General features: G+C 41.8%; 1 protein-coding gene across 1 annotated transcript; it reads right to left on the bottom strand.

The window, feature by feature from the left end:
• Positions 1–411: 411 nt before the first annotated feature.
• Positions 412–20,457, bottom strand: LOC104529652 (calcium-binding protein 39-like; the record flags this gene model as incomplete). Its single annotated transcript, XM_010174016.2, has 6 exons — positions 412–1,136; positions 8,562–8,705; positions 9,388–9,453; positions 11,209–11,268; positions 14,736–14,904; positions 20,339–20,457. Coding segments are annotated over 6 exons (738 nt in total), but the record flags the coding sequence as incomplete, so codon positions are not given.
• Positions 20,458–24,583: the final 4,126 nt, after the last annotated feature.

Raw genomic sequence — 24,583 nt, forward strand, 5'->3', positions numbered from 1 at the left:
TTTGAATCTGGGTGGGAAGATGCTGAGGACCCTCCTCTCGCGCTGGCGCTGGGGCTCGGCACTCGGCACGATTCAGCCACATAGCTCTGGCCACCACCCAGTATGATTCCCACTGAAACTGGGGACAGGCTTCTTGCTGATTTTACTGACTGCAGGAGGCTTATTAGCAATACAGCATGGGCCTCAGGGAGGAGGGTTGCTCTTGCCTTCTTCCCATTGGGGAGTACGTGGGCCCTGTGCACCTGGGGCTGCCCCTCATCGGTCTGCTGGCAGCTGGTGGGAATAGCACAAGGTAGATCATGTAGAGGAAAGGGAGGGACAGCAGAAACAGCTCATCCGACTGATGTCTTCATCCATTCCCTAGCACTGAATAGAAAACCTCTGATCTAGGGGAAAAGAAATGTTAAAGATGAAAGAACGCAAAGATAAAGCGAAAACGTGACCTTTACTGCTTTTTCATCTCCCACTGTTTCAGCTACAGAAGCCGATCTAGAAGTGCAGCCAACTCCAGAGACGAACGTGCTCTTTCACAGTCTTGCGTGTGTGCAGCACTAGAACAAAGTCACAAGTACAGGTGCAAAGGAACAACGTTACAGTCCTCAGAAGACCTACTCTGTGCACTCACCAACAGCTTGAGTTTACTGATAAAGTTAAGCAAAGAGGTTCATTCTTCTTGAGTACAAATAAAAATCTGTCAAACCAGCTTCTATTACAGCGAGATTCTAAACTGACATAAATAATTATAGTCTTGATTAAAAATAATATATTATTCTAGATTTTTGTTTGTTGGTTGGTTTTTTTTTTAGTTTTCATGTAAAACCCCTCTACTCTTAACATCTAGGAACAAAGACAAAATAAAAACCAGGCACTTGCTGTGCCTTCTCAAGCACTATTGTGGTGACACAGAGGAACTTAACGAAAGAGTAATGCCTACACTGGAAAACAAGAGGAGTTCTTCACGCCGTTGGCTTTTTCAAGTCTCGGATCTGCTTAATCAGGTAGTTCTTCTCATCAGTGAATTGCTCATCATCCGTCCTCTCTTTCTGGAAATTGCTCAGAAACTCAATTAGCTTGGGTTGGTTTTTCAACAGGATCTCCACAATGGGCTGTGTTTTGTTTGGACTGGCCACAAAAACCTAACATGCAAACAAAACCAGGCACAGCAAGACACACAGAGCGAGGGAGAGAGAGAGGAGGGAGAGAGAGGGAGATGAACATCAGTCACAATATCACCATAAGTTATTTTCTAACAAGTCAGCTGAAGGCTGGCAGGCAGATACTCTGCTGCTACACGCCTTGTCCCAAGGCAGAGAGAGAGGAGGTGCAAACATGTTGGTTCAACAGCAAACTGAGGCAAAGCTGTGCCTCTGAGCCGTACCCCTTCCCTTTAATTTTGCTCTTTGTCGATAAGAGCGTTTGACTGTAAGCCCAGCTGTTGCGAGCGAGCTGTCAGTTCTCAGCCTCTTCCACGTGCAAGACTCAAATACACAGAAATTAATTATAAGGAGAACGGAAAAGCTTTGTGTCACTATTGATACCATTTCCACACTAAACCAGGCCTAAAATTAGACTTGCCAGCTTTGTTTTGGTTTGGAAAAATATGTCAGAGGCTCCACGTCCCTCTGCCTAATCCATTCATGGGAGCGTGGAAATTTCCAGCAGCAGCAGGAGCACCGTGGTGCACCCAGCGTCGTCGCTGCCCTCATCGAGCAGAGGATGGTGGCAGTGCAGGGAGGGGAGACACAGATACTCACCTGGTACAGCCAGCCCAGTGCTGTGGGCTTATTGGTCTTCTCAAATAGTAGTTTTTAAAGGATAAATCTAACTTTGCTCCGATTTTTCCTCCTGTAATGCCTAAAGCCACAGAGTTTTCCAGCTCTGCACACAACCCCCTATGCCATGACACTGTTTCTTTAACATCTTCTCTGCCATACACACCGGCTGATGACAGGAACCTAAAGCTGGTTGTAAAGGCCAATGGTGACAAGCTCTTCCCAGAGACCTCAGGATGCCGCGGAGATGCGGGCTCTGCGGATGTCAGTCAGGAGGGGCGGACAGGGCAGGGGGCCGGCGGTGGGAACACGCGCGCAGCTCACCCCCGGCCACCCCGGGAGGAGCTCACACATCTGGCTCGCACCGAGGTTACCATGGCTGGTCAACAAAACACCACCCGAGCGCTTGTGCAACGACATAAATAACTCAAGTTATTCTCTACCCGATGAGAAGAAATTAAGGATGGACAGGACTGGAAAACGTCCAGTTTCCCTCCAAGCCTGTTCAAACCAGAACGAAAACAAACATTTGCTGACAGTACAGAATGGCATGTTGTCCAGCCCAGCACCACCACTCACCCAGCCCTGGAGCTGCTGCCTCCAGACCTGGGGCCTTTCTGTAGGTTCATTTGTCTCCACTGAGATAGCGGCCACATGAAAACCTGGGCCACGTCCAGCTGCACAGGGAGGTGCTGTGTTACATGGTGTGGAACATGCACACACTGTCCTGGGGGGCTGTGTTGCAGCCCCTCACCCCCAGAAAAAAGATCTGGTAAAGCCCTGGAGAGGATTCAGAGCAGGCCCGTTGTTGGGTTTCCTACGTCCCAGTTAGGGGACGTTACCTGAGCGACATGGGAAATGCCACACGTGGAGGGAATGGGGCTCAGCACACATCCACAGTGCCACACTAAGTACAGGAAGGTAAGACTATTTTTTTTTATTCAGTAAAGGTGAGGCAAAGCATCTACTCTTAAACCCTGGCATCCTGATGCTGTAAGAGCCCTATCCCCACCTGTGCTTTTGTCTCCTCTGGATCCCTCCTCCTCAGGTTGCTCCTAGGAGTCCCTGCTTCAAGGTACTTTTCCCTCTGCTCTGGGGAAAGAGCTGCAACTTCTGCTGTGCTGGCTGAACGCTCCCCAGCCCAGGCCTGAAGCCTTTTACAAAGTTTTCCTTGATCTAGTGGTCGCTGTGACAGTGTAATATCTACAGTTATTCACACTCCCTTTGCACAGACCTCCACGTTGCCTTTCTCTGACTACCCTGAGCCACAATCTCATTTATTTTTATGCCTACTTGCCACCTAAAACTTCTCAAGAGTAGCACCAACAGCCCCAACTCCTGAGCATCCCTTCAGAGCAGCCCCTCTCAAATCATAGCCTTCCTGCAATATACTCCAAGCACTCAAAGTGCCACACCTTACCAGGGACACATCTACTAGCGGGTCGGACAGCCAGTTCACAGCTCTCTCTACACTTGATGGACTGTCCAAAGCTGATTGTTCTGAAAGCAATATCCCTTCCCTTGCAAATAACTTCGATATGCTGCTACTGGTTCCCCATACGAGAAATAAAGGGTTTGGGAATGTAAATCACTACTGAATGTACTTTACAGCTTCCAGTCTGTGCCTCATCTGAGGAATACGAATCTTGAAATCTCATGGGTATGAATGTTTGGCTCTGGCTGAGACTGCGGCAGTTTGTGCTCGCGGCTCGAGCAGCCCCACGATGCAGCTCCCCACGTGCTGACCTACAGCCGGTCACCATGCGGATGGAGGCTGGATACCTCCAGGATTTGGACCATGATTAGCCCCTAAGTCATTTGGACAAGCTTCCTTTGAGGAAAGCAGTAAGTGAGCCTGCGGCAGGGATGAGGAAAGTAACTGTTAGAGATCTTCATTACAAGTTTTAAATTTTGGAGTTCAGTTTCCCCTTTGAGACTAGGAGAAGAAAACGATCAAGTAAACTGACAGGACTCACATTTTCAGAAAGAATCGGATTATGGCCTGACCTGAAAGTGCTGAACATCTTCCTTCAATGAGTATCAGGCCTCCTTATAACTGCAGGCTGACTCTCAAAATGAAGAAATCTAAATAATTCTTCCTGTAAAAGCTATCCAGTCTGCAAACAGAACTGGGAGTTTTTAGTGACCAGAGCAAATAATTAAAGACCTTAGTTTAATAGGAGACATCACATCCTGTTTATCTTCCTGCTCGGTTATTTATAGATTATAATCTTCCCCTTGCAAAACTGTCAAAGTGAACATTCAAAGATCATCTTGACTGCCAGTCTTGCTCAGTGTCAACAGGGACTCGTAAAGAGAGAATGTTAAAGGACCAGAAGATTCCTGAAATGTTACTCAATACTCCAGCTAAGCAAACAATCAATTCTGCTGGTATCAACCAATCAGCTCCACAAAGCCCAGGATTAGGACCACCATGAAATTTTACTTTTAAGAGAGCCCCCCACATTCAGAACTCTGTATTGTCACAGAGTTGGAGATAAATCCCTGAAAACAGAAATCATTATTAATGCCATCTGTAAAATTTCTACTAAAACTAAGTATAACTGAAGCTAAAACATTTCACAGGGAACTTTGTTTAACCTACAGCTTTATTCAAAACACGCAGAGATTGCATGTCCTAGAGCACTTCATTCAGATATATGAGAGAGATAGAGACCAAAATAAAGAGAGTACTCATATTAAAATTCCAACTCTAAAAATAGCCATTTCGGCACAGTTCCGTTTTGTGAATATGCAGAAAAGGTCTGGAATGAAAATCAACTCTGAAGCTTCAAAAGTTGCCCAAAAAGTGGAACTGTTGCTCTCCATTAAAAGTCATACTCGAGATTTCTTCAAACAAATACCAAAATCACTTGAGTAGAGAATCTGACCTTGTTTCACAGAATCACAGAATGTCAGGGATTGGAAGGGACCTTGAAAGATCATCCAGTCCAATCCCCCTGCCAGAGCAGGAACCTAAATGAGATCACACAGGAAGGCATCCAGGCGGGTTTTGAATGTCTCCAGAGAAGGAGACTCCACACCCTCCCTGGGCAGCCTGTTCCAGTGCTCCGTCACCCTCACTGTAATGAATTTCCCTCTCAAGTTTAAGCGGAACCTCCTGTGTTCCAGCTCACACCCATTGCCCCTTGTCCTATCGTTGGGCATCACTGAGAAGAGCCTGGCTCCATCCTCCTGACATTTGCCCTTAACATATTTATAAACATTAATGAGGTCACCCCTCAGTCTCCTCTTCTCCAAGCTAAAGAGACCCAGCTCCCTCAGCCTTTCCTCAGAAGGGAGATGCTCCACTCCCTTAATCATCTTGGTGGCTCTGCGCTGGACTCCCTCAAGCAGTTAATTTCCTTACCATTAATAACCAGGCATCACCACCCCTGGGACTACAGCAGAGCAAAAGTGGTCACAGAGGTTGGATACCCTGGGTTGGTTACTCTGGGGTCACACACAATCTGACTGTGTCAGAAAACTGTACACGGAAGTGCTTACGGTTCATGTTGCTTATAGTGTAATGGTTCCTATAACACTTCTTGCCCTAAAAACTCGCCAGCTAAGAAACAGAGACAACACATCTCCACAGATGTGGTTTCAGCTTCATATCAAGAGGAAACTGTCAGTATGGGCAAATCATGTGAGACCATTTGCAGAGCAAGCTGCAGGAGGTAGCTCTGTAATGTGCACAAAAGAGAATGGAAAAATGAAACTAAGGTCACAAAACACAGTGTACCCGTTCTATTTTTAGATTTAAACAGTAATATATATCTTGCTAAATGTCTGCTTAAAAACAAGAAAGTTGCATAATCCAAATTCACTGCTACCGGGTGTTCTCCTCAAAATAATCTAATTGTTCAGGTGAATCCCAAGAGAGCCTGGTATTAGCCTTTATCTGTAAATGCACAAGGTCTAAGGAATACCTGCACTGCGTTCACGTTTGTCTGAAAGATGGGGTCTCCCCCACAGGCAAACTCAAAGCAGGTTCCACTAATAACTGTCAGAAACCCATCACAGGAGCTGGAGAGCCCTTCCCAATATTTGGTCCTCCAAGTGCGCATGCTCAAGGCTGAGACCTCTCCACTGAAATCAATGCAGAGAAGACCCACTGACTCTCAAAACCTACAACTCTAGGCAATCTCATTGGATTATTTATGGAAGAGGAGGAAAGGGTTGAGCTGTGTTAGCTTTTCCTGATGATTAAATACTGGCTAATCCTCACGCATACAGTGCCTGGGACATCCAGCTTTACAAAGCAGCCACAGGTCATTAGGATGGTGCCACAAGGCAAAAGCTTCATTTTGCTCAGGCAAGAGGAAGAGAAGGAGCTGAAGCTGGGAGAAAGATGAAGCATCTCCTCAGTGGAGAATGGAAGGAGGCACTACAAGTGGGTGCTCTGTTTCACTTCAGTTTCCCACCCAAAGCATCCTGGTTGAGTGAAATGTTCTCAGAGCTTGGAGGGGTACAGGCATTTTCAGCCACAAAATGTTCCTGCAAAATATTTTTGCACTAGAGGTGCTCATAATTTTAATCTCTATTTTACAGTTTGAGTCTTCAATAATTAGAAATTGCCTCAGGAAGGTAAGAGTCATATGTCTCTTTTTGGGTCAGCTGGGGCATGGGAGTGTTGGAATCTGTATGCTTACAAAACAAGCACTTTTTTATTTCGACTGTGTCTAACTGGTGAAACATCTAAACCAGGTAATTTAAACCGAGATCTTTTGGCAGCTCAGACAGAGTAGCAAGTATTCACTTCTCAGCACACCTTTGATTTCAGATCACTGCAGTTAGTCTACTGTAATTTCAACCAGGACTGCACAGGTATTTTGCATGCACAATTTAAAAATGCAAGCACGGTTTAAAATTTATGAGATTAAAAGCTGAGGACAAGATTCCTCTCCTAGTTACATTAGCATGGAATTACTACAGCTGACAAGAGAACCAAGCTGAGGGACACTCACCCAGAAACAGGAGACAGGGACACTGCAGAACAGGGCACAAGTCAGTAGTGTTTTCCCACATTCTCTTAAAATATTTAAGGATTTCCTGTAGTAGTTCTCAAGAAGTTAGAATTCAATTTAAGAAGTGAAATCTGAGGAAAATGCTCTTCTCTGACCCACTCTAAGCTAATTCACAATGCAATTTTCTATAACATATCCTATACCTACCATGCCCACTGGGGAGAAGCTGAATTCTTCTACATCCAGCTAACCCAGATCCTCAGTGAGGACCTAAAAGGGGAACCCTGCTGCTCTCCTAGAGGAAGTTAGTGTGCTCAGGATTATGTCCACAGGGTAGCAATATTGCAAGCGGTCAAGCAAGGCTGAGCCTACAATGTCTCCTCTCTAACTGGAAATGAGATGCAACATACTGGAAAACAAAAGGAAGGGAGGAACAGGAAGGCAGAATGGGAGCAACAGCAATGCCTGACATGGGTGCACACTGGAATCCCTTCAAGTTATTTCAAATCCGTTCAAACGCCTCTTAAAATAAGCAAAACCAGCTGTTCCCGAGGCCTGGGCCGTGCCTATCGTTAATTCAGGAACAGCAACTCATGTGTTTCATACATAAAAATCTGGCATTTATTCACAGAGTGGCTAAGAGAGCCCAATCCTCTGATCCCTTCCCTCCATAGGCATCTCAAAGGCTGCAAGTGTTTGGAGCCTGACTGCTGGCTTATCTTGGAGCCACATACCTCCTGATAAGGAGGAAGAGTAGAAGTTACTCACAGTGGTTCAGCTGACTTTGGAGGAAGTCAGCAAGGGAACAGCTTACCAAGCTGCTTATATCAGGGAGGGAATTTTATTTGTAATGCTCCTTGAAGCCTTTTTTTTTTCTTTTTTAAAATGAAAAGCTTTTTGGAGAAGCTGCACATCCAAACATGCACACTGAAGATCAGAAAGCTTTTTTCCAAATCAGAAATGGCAGAAGTACAAAACTCAACAAGTCACCCTGAATTTGTGGAGGGTGATGTAACCTTTTCGCAATAGCATGCCTTTTGTCGTGATCTGGTATCTTTCTCAACCATCTTGGGGAAGGATATCCTTACAGACTCAACATTCCTCTTCTGAAAACCCTTATCCACTCTATTTACATAGTTTGAAATGAAAGTGCTCATTCCAAATTAAAAGTAGTTTTGCATAATAACAATCCAACTCACAGATGTCCCAGAGCAGAGAACTTTTTTGATGGGAAAACTGTAAACTTTTCACTTATTAACATTAATCATAATGAAAAAAGGGACACTGGTTAGGTCTGGTAATTGATTCAGACTGCATTAATGATCACTGCAAAAGGATGGAAGGATTAAACTCATTTCAAGCTCAGATTTACAAAATCATTTTAATACCTTTAAAAGCAAATTTAGAAGTGGCAGCATCATCTACTTTCAGTCTTAATGTAGAGTTTTAAGACTTTTTTTTTTTTATCTTTACCCAGAATCACATCGTAAAATTATTTAAGAGTTGGGGGAAGATATCCTGGATATGACCTGGAAGATGTGTATTTTGTTACTTGTAGCATCCACCTCATCACTATTTGAGTGACTACACTCAGCACAAACCAAAATGATGCTGTTTTAGATCTCACCTGAAGGAAGGCAAACAGGTGTCAGAGGCTGAGTGATAGAAACATTTTCAATTAACGCATTCTCAAACACTGGAAGTGACTCTAAACCCAACCTTTAGCCTTATTTTTCTGGGCTTTCTCTTGCCCACCTTGAAAAACACTTTTATGAGGAGAAGAGAAAGCCTGCCATCTCTACAGTTCATCCCAGCTCACCTTGAACACGTGGAATGCTTCAAACTGAATGTTGGGGCTTTTATCTCGCAGCAAGTTCATCATCAGCTTCAGATTTTCTGGTTTGCTGATGTATTTTGTCATGATGGCAAAGTTGTGTCGGTCCAGAATCAATTCACCCAGCAGCTATAGACAAAATTACAAAAAAACCCCAGGTTTTTTTCAGTTCACCACATTATTTTTGAATGCAAAGAAAGCAGCAATATATTTTAATGCTTGCCTAAGAGGTTTCAATGTCACTACCTTTTAAAAAGATAGTAACTAGACTTGTTATCATGCAGTGAGTTACTTAATGCCCAGTAATGCTCGTCTTCTAAATACTACAGAGAGGGGTCCCACATGGGCTGGGTGGAATAGGAGCTGGTGTGAGCCAGCTAGGACAGAAGCAAGTGCAGTGCAGTTGTCCCACAGAGACACCTTCATTTCATTTGGATGTTACATTAACATGCCTATCTGGTCCCATCTGCAGGTCATGTCAGACTTGGTGCTGTAGCAGCAAACAGCACCAGAGAAACAGAGATTATCACGTTACTCTCAAGTTCATTTTAACCTACATTCCAAACCAAAGTACAGATTTGAGGTCAGAGGGAGAATGATAGTGCTTGCTTTATAGGAACAGGCCAATGCTTCACCAGAGATCTAGGAAAGAAAAGACACAGCGAGCTCTTGTGCATTATAAGAAGAGCATCCCAAGCACTCTTTTTTGTTAGAAAGTACATGGCTGCTCTGTGGCCGTACGTGCATCGTGATGTTCTGCGTAACGTGCAGTTCAAATCTGGGGGGCAAGTGCTGAGAGACTTGACTTTACCTTCAAAGATTGCCTCTTTGTTACATAATTCTCAGAATGAAGGAGTTTTTCATAATCCTCGAAGATCTAGAGAAACAAGAAAACACCAATGCATCTGATTCATGTCCATCCTTCCTCCTCCTGGCCCTTCCCACCCCAGAGGAGCAGCGGAGGCTGCAGCAGTGCCGCTCTCTAACACTTCACTGCCATGCCAGGCCCAGCTCTCATGGCCTTTTTTCTTGGCTGGTTATCACGCAGTGAATTAATGCCCAGGAACACTCCTCCTCCAAATACTGCAGAGAGGGATACCACATATGGACTGGATGTAACGGGAGCTGGTGGGAGCCAACTAGGACAGAAGTAAGCCAGAGCCTGTACAGCCTTCTCTTACAGGAGGGTGAATCTGCTGCCAGGACACACGGGCCCGGTGTGTAACGTCCACTCACTCATATTGTGGTCATGACTTGCTTTGATTTAAGGCAATACCCCAAATGGGTGATGGTGCATACCATACTGGAGTACACCAAAAAACTACTTTTGTGAGGTGCCACCTGCCTTGAGCAGCTCATTAAAGCCATTTGCCCAATGAGGGTCACTAGGAGTTGACTGCATGCCAGCTTTTGCAGAATTGGGCCAAGGCAATCCTGTGGTCAAGAACACTGAAAGAAGGCTACGATATGTTCGAATCATAGAATCATAGAATGGTTTGGATTGGAAGGGACCTTAAAGATCATCCAGTTCCAACCCCCTGCCATCAGCAGGGACACCTTCCACTAGACCAGGTTGCTCAAAGCCTCATCCAGCCTGGCCTTAAACTCTTCCAGGGAGGGGGCATCCACAGCTTCCTTGGGCAACCTGTTCCAGTGTCCGACCACCCTCACAGTGAACCATCTACCAACCAAGCAAAAAAACCCAACACTGCTGTCCAAAAATAACCTAAAAAAATGCTTACTTCCACAATTTATACTTAAAAATTTTAAATATTAAATAAACGTAGAATAGGGACTGTTCCATTGCAGTGCTTCAGTATTAAGAGAAAGATTAGCAGAGACACTAATTTTGCTCCAGTTAAGCTGCATTTGTGACTCAGCAATAATAAGCCTGATCTTTATTTAACCTTCTTGGTAACTCTGGAATGAAAGAAATAGTCTTTGGCCTTTTCACTTTGGCAATGAAATAAAGAATATCTCAGGTAACATGAGAACATAACCTGTAGTCTAATTCCATGATCCCTATCAGTCCAATTTTAATTGATTCCAGTGGAATTTTTCTGACCCACATTTGGTTCAAAACCAAGCCAAAAACCAAAGTGAATAACGGCAGCAAACCAAGGGACTAATTGCGTTAGCATTGTAAGAAGAATACTCACACCTCAGTCCCCCAGTTAGGTACATGTAATTTCCAGTAATGCTAAAACTTCTTCCAGTAACTCTTCTCCTCTGTCCCAAAGTCTTGTAAATTACACTGGTATGGCCCTACCAGTGCTGGAATGTCACAGAACTTTAAAACTGTGCATGCTTTTTTCCCCATGATCTGTTTACCTACAAAGTTGACAGTTCTGTTCACATATGAGGAGACATGATGCCTGCAGACAAGAATAAAACTTGCTTTTAAATGACGAGTTCTCCTGAAACCTTGGTGCATGTCCCCGCGTGTGTGCAGAGGGGGCACTTGTATTTCAAATGCCATGTGAAGATTCTGCTTTAATAAAAGCAATGTTTAGTTTCACAGTCCTATGTAACTATTTTATGTGGAGCCTGAAATCTTTTGCTATTGAAAATGCACTTTTTCCAGCTAAGCACAAGCAATTTTTTAAAAAATTCTGCTATCATTTATACTTACCACATCATAATTTTGTTCCAGAAATTCTGCTACCAACAACTTGTGTCGCGTTAACAGGTCCTGAGAAAGAGCAGAGAAAGGTTACCTGAGAGAGTGTGCTCATTTGATTGTCCCTTTATTCTCAAAAGTATTTTAGTATTTTTCACCAGATCATCATTCAGAAGGCATTTCCAACATTATTTCGATAGACAGAAAGCACTTAAAACCAAAACTGCATTGTACATTAACTAGGATTTTAAGGAGAATTCAGTGAATACTAACAGAATCAATATAAAACTATTCTAAAACTTCCTTTATATTCCTTTTCCCTCCGACCTTTTCTTATGGCCATTGTGCACAGTATTTAAAATAAACTGGGGTAAGGGAAAGAAAGAAGGTAAATTAACCCTTTATGAGTGATCAGCTCTAGCCCCATAGCCATGAGTGATCTACATGCTACCCCACAGCTGGAAGATTATGTTAAGTTTGATCAACTGCTATTGCTCATCTCCAATAAATATAACAAGGAAGACTCAAATTCAACCACTGTACATATACATTTATTTATCTAAAGCCTAAAAGTTAGACTCCAATCTAAGACAGCCATCCAGGCTCCCTCCACAGCCACTCCCTCCCCAGAAAGGGGTCTTGGGTAGGAGGGATGTATCCCTTCTGCAGCCCTTTTTCTGCCCAAGGTGGGCTTACTGACACAAGCAGCAGCAGACCTGTTAGACAGCTGGATGGGATGCCTCCCATGCTGAAAGGCCAACTAGTTCCAGTTTAAATTAAAGCAACCTCTCCCACAGAATGGGAATGCTGGTGTTCAGCGACAGAGGTGCAAATGTTCAGCTCCAGAAGAAATCAAGTAATCAAGTCTCTACTGGATGAACTGCTTATGAAATGAAGTGGCTAGTTTGAGGCATTTAAGTTTAATTTTTATCTTACTGCCTCCTTTAAAACATAACTCTGATTGCAATAAATGCCTGATGAAGTCCATTCCAGTCGATATTTTTTTTTTGCAAATCAGTTGCTATCTTTTTCATCATCTTTTCCTTGATTTCCTTCCCCACAGTCAAAGACTGAGAAGCAGACACACAAATGCATCCTCTACAGAATCACAAATAAATCCTTTACATACTAATCCCTTAATTTATTTTTACCATCAATTATAAGAGGAAAGCAGAGTGTTGTAAAATTCAGTACATCTTTTTAATATATTCCTTTATTTAGCAGGACTGCAATGATAGCAGTTTAAAAGGCTGAGTGCAACAAACATGAGTCACCAGCTTTTACAGAGGGCAGTTGGGAGGCAATAGGGGGAACAAATGGAATATAATAAAAAATGAATTTTTCATATAAAATCACAAGAGAGCATGGAGCAGCAGTATTTAATCAACTGCGGCTGGTCCCTTCCACAGCCAATTGTATATCAAAATACAAGCTACTTTCCTCTGCATTTTTAGCAGCTCTGTTTCCTCTCTGCAGTGCACCTGGTTGAATTTAATTAAGAAGTACATCTTCAAATCATAAAAAATTCCAATACTTCTCTAATATAAATATCCTCAGACTTTAATGCACATTTGATTAAGTTCTCCTCTGCTTCATAGACTATCCAAGACTGTCAGCTCTGAACCAGACACCCTGGTGGCAACGCTACAACCCCAACACAGGGGAAACAGAACCAAAAACACGAGTTCAGTAATCCAGTCAGTGAGCAGTCATAGCACTTATTTTTACGGTAGAAATTAAGTAGCTCCATATTTCATGATTCAGTTGCTTCTACATCACTTCTTGCTGTTCGAGTTATTCAGAGCAACAGACAAAGAGGAGATGAGATGAATAGCTGGTTTATTTCCAGAACTGACCGTGTATCAGGTCAGGTAATTTAAAATAAGAGGTATTTTTTTAAAATGCAGTTTATAGATTTTCCCCAAGCATTTTAAAAGGTGATTTCTGCCCTGCGTCCAAGCACGAACTGTCCTCACACTCTTCTCTTTCCAGTGCACGTGAGGATGTAGAATCCTATTTTTAAATCCAGCTAAAAATACACTGAGATCACAGGGGACAGAAGTTAAGTTCCACAGCTGTAGATCCATGAACAACATCAATGCCTCTTTTCTTGGGAGGGTCACAGCAGCCTGTGGTCCTTGCCACAGAGTAACTGACCCTTGTCTCCATCATGCTCCCTGGCTGAGGTGAAGACTGTCCATCACCCACCACACACTCTGCTGTCCTGCTCAAAGCAGGACCTGGGCAAAAGATGCAGATCTCTTCTGCCAAGCTGGGAACAGAGTCCAGGAGCACTTTTTCTGACTAGGGACAAACACTCTTGGTAGCACAGAGTAAAATGCCAGAGACAGAGGATTTAAATATCTCAGTTGCATTTTATACAGTCCTACACATGTACTTTTACTTCTCTGTGTTTCTGTTATGAAAGTTTCCACTTTCATAACATTTACCTAATGAACACCAGGCCACTGCAACTTAAAATAACTGAAAGATGCTGCTATTGATTAACAGGTTGTTTGATTTGGTAATCCTGCTCAATTCATTCCTGAAGAATGCAACATTTTCACCATTATGCAGATCTCTACCCCATTCAGTAGGTTAGTAAAAACCCATTTAATTGCTGAACTGAACTCTATCTAACATTCCTTACAGTTATTCCTAAGGTCTATCTAATCATGTTTCTAATTAGCTTTGAAAGGAAAGAATGAACAACTTGTTTCCATGACAGCAAGGAATGATAAAGGAAAAAAAAAGTTATGTCTATATTTAGAAGAGCCTTTACCTGAAAAGAATTTTTCCCAGCTTTCTTAAATTATTTTTCATAAATAAATAAATCTTCCCTGTACTTTAAGCTCATAGACACCAAATTTTTCTCAAAGACTATACTGGCACCTTGCAGGAAAGATGATGGTCACCTACAAACTCCAAGAAATTCGGCAAGCTTCACTCAACTTCATTTTTAATACAACACAGACTCTATACAGAGTCTATGCAGGTGCTTTCACCAACTTAGCTCGTAGCAGTATGGCCCTTACAGGGAACCACGGGTCACAAAAGTAAGCATACAATAAGTTGTAAAATAATCAGTGGGCATGGCATTAGTCTGAACTTCACTGTAAAACAGAATGATCAGCAAAAATTAGAGGATTATAAAAGTGAACTTTAAATTATTCCTTCTATTTACTGGTTGTGGTCATGATGGTTAGTGGTTTTGTGCCTGGGGAAAGGCAGGGGGAAAAAAAGGTTATGCATTTTACAAGAACTGTACATGATACATTATTAATTTGAGTTTTAACGGTTGGATAAAAGACCTTGGGTTATCAAGATGAAGAACATTAGTGAAATGTAAATCTGTATTGAATTAAAGATTCTTTGCAGACTTGATCACTGTTGTGAATCCTGCTACAAACAGACCAAGGATTAATTATATCCTTTACTGAACAATAAAAAAGTTTAAAGGCAACGCAACAGTCAGTGATAACTACTGATGGAGTGCCATTTCTAACACAACACTATGATGCAGGTATCATGGAATTTACCTTGAATGTAGCAAAGGCATCAGAAGCTATATCAAACGTTGACAACTCCACATATTTAAAAAAGTCTCTGAACTGTTCCGAAAAAAGTATGATTTTGGCCAAGGGTTCATGCCGGATACACTCTCTCAGCATAATTCCGCAGCGTAAGGCAATATTTGGGGATTCATATCTGAAGAATGAAAAGAAACAGAAAAGATCAAAACCTAGAAGAACACAGATAAACGGGCATTTTTCTAGCAATGGGGATCTTTGTAGCGTAGGGAAGGCGTGTGCCAGAGGGGACAGAACACAGGGACGGCAGGTCCCAGCCACAGCACGGTGCCCAGCTTCAGGACCTCAGACCCAAGCTAAGGAGCAGACACACAGATAAGGCTGCCAGCGATTTCCACCGCAGACCTTTGCCTCTGCAAGCCAAAACACATCTTGGTGTAAATGCTCATTATGTCTCCTCTCTGCAGAAAGACTGCGGGGAACACATCGTGTTTCAGCAGAGCTCCTTCAGCCTTTTGGATTGATGAGAAAGCAAAGCCCATACAATATAACAATCTCCCTTTTCAGATTTAATTCTGAGCTCCTCAGTTTATCCAAGAAAAATATAACACCTCACAACCATCCAACAGTGCCCACTCTCCTAGCAAACATCGCTCTAGAATATTAATATCTACCAAGGAAGGTAGGAAGAGTCTATCCAGGCAGTCTACACAGGATTAAGCATTCTGTAGCTGTGAAGATCTTTTTTGCAATTTAGGAGGAATTCTGCTCAATCCCTCCTCTGCAGAGGCTACAACTTTGTTCAGGAGACAAGCATTCGTTCCTCAGGTTACAATCCTGTTATGGCAACAGCCAGGAGCCAGCATGCTTCTTGATCTTCAAAGGGGAGGGAGGGAGGGGTAATTCAGACCATCTTGTATTTCTATAAAAGTCTTGATTTCTTTATATCTGAAATTAATCTGAAACAAAACTGTTAGAAACACTTTTTTTTTTTTTAAAGGGGATGAAATCCGACAGTCAGGAAGGACTTAGAATGAACTTCTTCCAGCAATCTTCAGTCATGTGAAAGTGACGAAGTCCCAGGGGACAGAAAGCACGCTCTGTTTCAATAAGCTGGTTATACTATATCAGAACTGTGTATTATCACCCAAAGCTTATCAGCATCATTTTTCCTCCACACAATTAATTCCTATCACTAGGCCAAAAAAGGAAAAAAAAAAGAAAAACAAAATGCCATCTGTGCTCTAAGTGAGTGGGCCCTCAAATTTACCACCAGCTTGCAATTTAAAAGAATGGTGGTGTTTTGCGAGCATACCAGAGCTGCATACTTCAACCTGATGTCAACAATAGTTGGCTTAATGAAAAATGAACTATTATTCCAAACAGGCAAATTAAACTTCCCACCCTCAAGGAAATGCAGGCACTCAAGCCCCTATTTGTTTCCTTTTGGGAAACATTTGCACATGTGAATTTGTAAGTCTTTAGACAATGGAGATTCGCTGATGTCTTCCGTTGAGGCGTACCTCTCCTTGACTCCATTAACAGGAATACTAATTTTCAAGCAAAAAGAGGTGGAGTTGCTCCTAGGAGTGCAGCCAGGAAAATATTTAATAGTTGGCTAAGGAATATTTTGGTTGGAATAAAAGCAAATTACATTGTTTCCAGCACAATAACTTTTTAAAACATAAGTATCAACAGAATCATTCTTAGTCAAATGCTCCATTATCTGGAAGTGGGCTATGGACCTTTGGCTGTTCACAGAAGCAAGGGAAGTTGGGTTTGGCTCCTGGAATATGCCTGGGAGAAGTTTACTGGCTGCCCAGTCATAACTGGCATGTTTTCTGCACCCACACTTACATGCAAAGCCATCAGGCAGGAATGATAGAAATGCATGAAACACATTTTGAAAAAATCACTTCTAATGAGCAATTAGTGCTCTGTGCTCATGTCCTCCTGCAGCAGGAAAAAACAGTGAGCTCTTCTGTTTGGATGAACTTATAACCAAAAGAAACCCCCATATTCTGACTGGGGGCAAGCAGGAAAGGAAATAATGGACTTGAAATATTTCAAACCACTGCCTGTGGAGGCTGAAAGAGGCAAGACTGAGAGCAGAGATGCATCTCAGCGCAAAGGAAATCCTACTTGTGTGGCTAGTGCAGAAGACGGTACAAGGTAAGGAGCACAGGCAGGAGATTAGGAAGGCACTGAGCCTGGGAGACACAAGGTCTTGACAAACAGCTATATTCTGATCTGATTTTACACTAACTTCTATAGCTTGAGTTTATCCTTGGATAAACTCAAGGGGAATTCTGCAACTTTAGTCAATATACCACTCAAGCTTTAACTGCACTATGATATGAAGAGATCATCACAAAAGATTGGAGCAGTGACTGAGTACATTAGTTAGCATGTGGCATGATACTTATTCACAAAGGAGCTTATACAGTTGTCACTTGTGAGAAACAATGGAAGTGCCACAAACTTCAAGTCCTCTACAGTCATGGCACTAGAGGGAAAATATTTTAGATTACAAAGGAACAAAGTTATTTCTGGGCTCATGCAATATGCTGCCACCATAGAAAAAATTTGTTCCAAATATATCCAGTACTCTATATACACCAAACACTGTATTCATCTGAAATCCTACTCATACACAAAGCCTGCACACACAGAAAATAAGACACTACTAAAGCAAGTCCTCATGCAGCAGGAAGGTCAATTAATCTACAAAAAAAAAAAAGAAAAAAAAAAGTAGTGAACTATGTGCTGTATGTTTTTCTGAAGCTGAGAAGCTGGAAGGAAGTAGTCAACAAGTAAAACGAAGCCTAAAAGGTAAGAACAGTTATCTCAAGCTGGCAGTGCTGCTGGAGTATTAGGCAGGAAACACTGGGAGGGAGCTCTGATTCAGGATCCTTCCCACTCAACAGAGCTCACATTATGCAATGAAAAAGCAACCTTTTGTTGATGCTGTTGGGAACTGACTGTCAGGGGGCAGAGGAAATTTTGCATCCAATACAAGTAAAAACAATGACCAGTCTTCACAATAGTCCTAGGCTGTTTATTTTACAGTCATGGTAGAAATAGTTTATTTTTTTTCTCACCAAATAATGTCATATAACAAACACTGAATGGTCCAAGCCAGCCAAATCCACTTTCTTTTAAGCAGATTTTGATTTCATATATTTCATTTAGCATTAAATAAATATGAAAATGTGGCCTCAAGTCATGTTTTCAAGTGGTGGTGTCTCACATGAAGTGTGTGTTTCCCAGTCTCACAGCTGGTTGCACACAGGCACCGCACACTGCCTGCATGCAGCGAGCTGGGTGTTCAGGGCCCTGCCCTTGCTGTGGGCACGTATTTTAAGTATCGTTTTTAGACAGTCCCAGCAGCAGAGCATAGGCAGGTAAGGCAGCATCATGTCTGACATCGTTACACTGTTCTGCAGCAGCTGCTCAGACACCATCAGGGCTGGACAGGACTGTCTTCTTCACTATGCTGGTGAATTCAACAGCACTTATCTAACAAGAAAATCCAGAAATGGCAATTCTGATACAGTGCAGTGCTGTGGAGAGATAGTCAAGAAATCAAGAACAAGGAGCCTGAGGACCAGACTAACACAGACACACTGCTGCATGCAGCAGCAATCTCCAAAAAGGCACATAAGTGATGCCATTTAAATACATCCACTGGCTCAGGTCACCTACCGTAAAATGCTGGTCAGCAGCACATAAGCATAACATGAAATCTTTACTATCATCTTTATATTCTTGGTTTTACAGATGCTGAAGAATATCTGGGATATGATCCAAAATTTTTTTTTTAGCTTTAAATAAAGCCCAGACATAAGATAGTGATAAATGTGCAACGTGCAAAAACAAAATGAGTGAAAAATCAAAAAAGCAAAAGACAAAGAAAAGGGAAGAAAATGATTGTATCTGTGGATGAAATTGAAAACAGCTGTACAACTTAATGATGACTGAGAGAATTATCATCACCGTTCTGAAATTACTAGTTTGAGGTTTATATAAATGGTGAATTTTAATGAACAAATGAAACCAAAATCCATGTAACTAGCTTCCTGGTTTCCTTTCTGAGGAAGCTGGCGTTTAGTAACACAAAACAAGCCAAGAGTTTCAAAATTAAATCTAAATCACAACAAATCTCTCTACTTGTAAGAGCAAGACCGAGCTCAGCCCAGGCACCTGCCTGGCCTCCCCACCGCCCTGCCTGCGAGGAAGGCAGCAGGTCCACACCTCCTCCTATCACAGCAACCAAGAAAGAGCTTTGCCACCACATTCAACCACAAGCTCACAGTTCTTGAAATCCTTGGTACTAAAACTAGTTCTCTTGGTTATTTTTTTCCCTACTCAGCTGTACTGGAATGTGACCAACTTTGAAGGAAATAACTATTTTAGAGGACTCCTGTGCATATTCCTCTCCTGGCTCGGGCCTGCTCCTGGGAGAGGGGAGCAGCTGGCTGAGGGGAATTTTACCCTTGGGGCTGCAGCCTTGTCATACAGAAATCTTAGATGGTGATTAATTATTTTCCTAACTCTGTCTGCGGAGCAAATGGTAAAAATGCAAATCTTCAACCTCAAGATCAAGAAAGACACTTAAAAAAATTCATTGTCTTAAGAACTATTAGTTTAAAAGGCTTGAATGGCTGTTACTAATGTGACCATACAACTACTATGAGTGTCCACATTGTTTCATACTGATCAGCTAATAAATGCACTTATTTCTACATCAGTTGTTTAATCCCAATCACATATATTCTCCTTTCCTTAGGGAAAAATAAACAAAATCCTAAAGCCAAAAGAAAACTGGACAGAAAACAGTAGACTTCAAGGGCTGGAAAAGCAAAGCTTCTTGATGAACAGAAGGTGCTTTTAGTCAAGAGTAAAGGGGACAGAAACCTCAAGAGTTTTAGGCCAACACTTGTGCATTCCTGAATGTAACTGCAGCTGATGTCCTCTCCACACAGCAGTCTACTTCCCCTCCTTGGCCAAATTACCTTGGGAACCACTGGGTTAGAGCTGAGCACTGACTCCCTCAAAGATTAAAAGACAAAAAAACCCATTAATGCTGGAAGTTGTGGAGCTCATTACAGAATTAAGTTAAAGTTCACATGTGGTTACAAGCACTGGAGAAGTCTGTCCCACAGACACAACTGTTCTTTTTATGTGTTTCTGCTTCTCTCTGTTCTACCACACAGTGGTCCAGTTTGATTCCAGTTATTTACAGACACCACTATAGGTCACTCCTGCAATGCAAAAAGTTCTAAATGAAATTCAGCAGTCATCAACAATGCTACAACAAGAATTTAGGGGAAGAACTTAACCACACATCACGTGGGGAGCAGTCGAAAACAATCGGCACGTAATTATTCCAACATGAAGTTTGGTGAACAAATAACAGCCAAGTAAAATAATCCAGTCATTAAAAACTATAAAGTAGAAAGTCATTATGAAAGAAAGAAAATAAGAAATCTGGAACGAAATCTAAAAATTATTTTCTTTTTTTTTTAACTAAAAGTGAGAAAGTAGATCAACTGCAATGCCAGCATGTTCCAGGCAACGCTCTTTAAGGAAAATTAAATTAAAGCACCTACCCTTTCAGAAGCATGAACAGGATATGTGGATGGGCACTAATGTATTCCACAGTAGGGCTGCGAGTGCCAATTTGTCTTCTCAAGATGTTGTTAAATATCTGGGAAACGTCCTTTTTGCCCTGTTAAAGCAGCAAAATATATCTTCAACTCAAAAAACATTAACAAATGACCATTTACTATAAACTCTATTTCAAGTACAAAATGAAATTGAAAGCAAAACAAGTCAGTCTCTTTTTTGGGCTCTCCACAGTCCCACCACCTCATACTTGCTGTTTCTTTAATGCCACAAGAAGCCTTCCTCCATCAGGTGGCTCTGAAGATTACCAATACCCCCACTCCCATTTGCAGTTCTCTCTTTCTAAATGAAGATGTGCATCCTCATTACTCTGCCAAGGAAATCCCTGGCTACCTTAAATAGCAACACTGAAGTACCAAAAAACCAAGCCACCACCTTGAGCCAGACATGGTTTTGCAGCGTGTACTGTTGCTCCTACAGACTCCAAGGTTAAGTTGTCAAGCTAGTACCAAGTACATCACCCCACAGCCTAGACTTACAGAGGTAAAGCTTTTCATTATTCAAATGCAATCAGCACCAAGTGGGACTGCATTTTTGAAAATCAGAGTTAAATTTAAAACTCTGTCCATTATATCACCATGAAGAATGAAATAATTACTACTGATAAAATGGCTGCACCATATACATGTCTCTGCTTCAGACACAACTAAGATGGGAAGGACCCTTTGTCCTAATTTTCTCTGATATACATACATCTGCACAACCATGTTTTGTCTTTAAGTGCTTGCCGGTGCACACAGCTTTTCAGAAGGTCCTTCCAAATTATGTTCTATTCAACAATAGGGTTTGCCAATACATCTTGCATTAGAAATCCTCTTCCTCCCACACAGCTTTCTCCCCTGGCCACAGGAGACAAATAGATGTGTGAAATTAATGGAGGGGGGAGGCCGCTGCAGTAATGACCAGTAACCAAGGCATTGAGTCAACAGTGGGTCACTATGCACAGGGTAAGCTAAAGCAAAAGGTTACTTATAATCTGTACGTGTTCATTGATCTGTCCCGAGAGGACAAACATTCCTTGGCAGAGAACTTATTGAACGTTTGAAGCCAAGGAGCAGAGAGTTTCACACAGAGGGAAATTCCCTGGTTTCACCTCTACAAATAAATCACTGCTGAGAAACACAAAATACTCTGCTTTCCTACTCATTCCAACCCAGCTGGCTTGGAGACTCGGGGACTCAGGGAATTAAATAGGAGAATCAAATCAGAGCAGGCCAGTCCATCTGCCTTTGTCTGCAACACTTTTGACCCTTGGACATCCTCTTAATTAGGCTAATTCTTTATAAAGTCATCCCATTCTCCCCTATTATTACAACACCCGTAGCGTATGTCTGGAATGCTGTGATCCCCAATGGCTTCAGCAGTTACTCCAAGGCGAAAACAATCCAGACAGAGAAGAGCTGTTGAAAGGGCGAGGTGAAAATGGCCAAAAATTAAGCGATCCTCTCTGCTATGCCAAATTTTACATCAGTTACTTAAAATTAGGTGCACTGCAGCATTATATCCAATAGCAGAGAAGATATATACATCTATCTATATGTATCTCAGAGAGGAGATATCTATATATTTCAAATTATATCACATTTTCTAGGGACCAGCAATGGTGAAAGCCAGAGAAGTTGGTCTCTCTGGGTTCTCCTGGAGGGAATAGAGGCAGATAGAAGGGAGCAAAGGCAGACTTCCCTCACCACCAGATATCTATAAAAATTGTAGGAATACTTTTGCAACACTTCTTACTTGGATCTGCTATTCAGTTTTTCCTTGTAATGAAGTACATATGGCTACTGAAGAGAAGATAAGGCAGCATGGAGAGAAAGTGGCTAGACAAGAACGAAAGAAGTTCAAAGGATGCCATTACATAAATAAATAAATTGCATGATACCTATACCATAATTTAGGTCCTGTTTCAAGACAAAGTAAGGGAAAGCTTCTAACATCACCAGTCCTGGGCTTGTGGTTATTTACTGCTTCTTTTAGTGGCTTTACAACTTGTGAACCTTTAGGCTTACAGGCAGTTAGTAACATCTGGGTTTTTTAGGTGACTTTCTCTGTATGCACACTTCCCTCAGTTCTTCAAAGTTCAATAATAAACTTCATATTTTAAATTTCAAAAAATCCAGTCTGATCTTGATTCTGGGCTCCTGCCCAAAACCAACTTTAGAGCTTCATAACAACATCATCACCAAAATTATATCTTGTTTCTTGAGTCACAGAAACAATAAACCTGTGTTTTCTATAGATGTGTGATGGACATATGCAAAGACATGACAGTCTCCCCTACACGCACGCCTGCCCCCAGCCACATGGGCTGTAAGTGTACTGGCAGATGAAACACAAACGAGACAGGACTCGAGTCTCTGCTTCCGCCTTTTGCTCTGTGGGGGCATTAACTCTGGTCTCACTTGTCTGAATAGCCATCAAGTTTCACGAAGTCTTTGAAAATACATCTTCAAAAGTTAAGTACAGCTGTGTAAACCTGGGATCAAAGTGGGCAGCAGGGTTGGTGAGGAGACAGGGAGTCATGACAAAATGAAGTAACCTACATAAACTTTATTCCCTTCAGAAATCAAACTTTCAAGTGATTTGTGATTTTGCATTCTACCATTATATACAGATAAAAAAATTAATTTGTGTGTTATAAAGTGATGAAATTGCTTGTTCAACAAAGAAACCTAAATGCCAACTGTGGACACTAATACAACAAAATGAAAGCAATAAGCTGATAAACTGAAAAAGTCAAAGCAGCACATGCTCTTACCATCCTCTTGTTGAAGCAATAAGCTGATAAACTGAAAAAGTCAATGGGGATATGAAGATAAAGCAGCACATGCTCTTACCATCCTCTTGTTCAATGACAATTAGTTTCTCATGTTTTGATAAAAAGAGTATGTATAACAGTTTTGCTAAAAGATTTTAAAGGTTTTATTATGGAAAAATCTATTTTGCAATAAAAATAATTAGAACTGTTTGTAATAACAGTAATTCAGCAACAGATTTGATATTTCATTCACTGCTTGCATTTGAAGACTGTGGGTTCAATATGTCCAGACAGAATTTTCTGTCTGACAGATGTAATAGAGATTGTCAGGCAACTAAAATAATGCAGCAATTTCCCTTCTGTGGTGTATTTGCTAACAGGATCTTCTCCTCCCCTGTCTTAGTTTTTCTTAAAAACAAATAAATTACTGGATTTTTAAGGTTTTGAGTTGTTAGGTTTTTTTGGAATTAAGACATTTAACAGTAACTGGAGGTGTCAGGGAGAAGACAAATGAAAGGATCTCAATAAATTCTAGCATAACAAAAAAATCTCCTGAATTTAAGACCTGAGGAAGAGTCAGAGAACTACACTAATAACACTTTCAAAAATTAATAAAAAATAAATAAATCAATCCCTTGAATCCTGGCTTTACTGGTGTGGAGGGAAAAGGGGGGAAAAGAAAACATAAATCTCCCAGCATTCCTCCCTTTCCTTCATTTACAAAATGGAAAGAAAAGTAAGCCACAACAAATGATTTGAGTATCATAAAAAATCGTCCACAAGAAAGTAACTCCCACAAAAGGTGTCTCTGAGAGCATCAGATGATTTTTCAGGTCAGCAGCTGCCCTGCCCTACACATTGTGTACTGCTCCTGCTTCAGACCTTGGCAGCAGAGGTTTGGTTCCTGGGAAATGGGGATTTCTTACTGCTCAGAGATGCTTGGACACTTGTGCTTGGGAGCTGTAGAAATTGCAGAACTCCTAACAGCAGTCCCTGGGGACCACTGTCCCTGCTGAGTGCAGAACACAGGAATACTATAATGACCTGCCAGTGACGAAGTTTATTCCCAGACCTTGACAGTCAAAGGTCAATTAAAAAGTTTTATATTTATCCTGAATTACTGCAATCTTTTCTACCATAACTCTTCTTCTCCTTAGTTATAAATAAGTTTAGTTGTCTCAGTAGATGTCTACTAAGTTCTTGGCTTTTAAGAAGAAAACTGTCAAAGAGTTCCATAGAATATATATATTTTTTTCCCCATATTAACCTTTCTGCTGGCCCACTGTAGGAGAAGATCAGGTTCGGGACCACCTAAGGAACGTGAAGGTACACAAGTCCACGGGACCTGATGGGATGCCTCTGTGGGTCCTGAACTGGCAAATGAAGTTGCAAAGCCATGATCCATCATATT

The sequence above is a fragment of the Antrostomus carolinensis genome, unplaced genomic scaffold (genome assembly GCF_000700745.2).
Source record: "Antrostomus carolinensis isolate BGI_N321 unplaced genomic scaffold, ASM70074v2 scaffold15680, whole genome shotgun sequence".
NCBI classification, from domain to species: domain Eukaryota; kingdom Metazoa; phylum Chordata; class Aves; order Caprimulgiformes; family Caprimulgidae; genus Antrostomus; species Antrostomus carolinensis.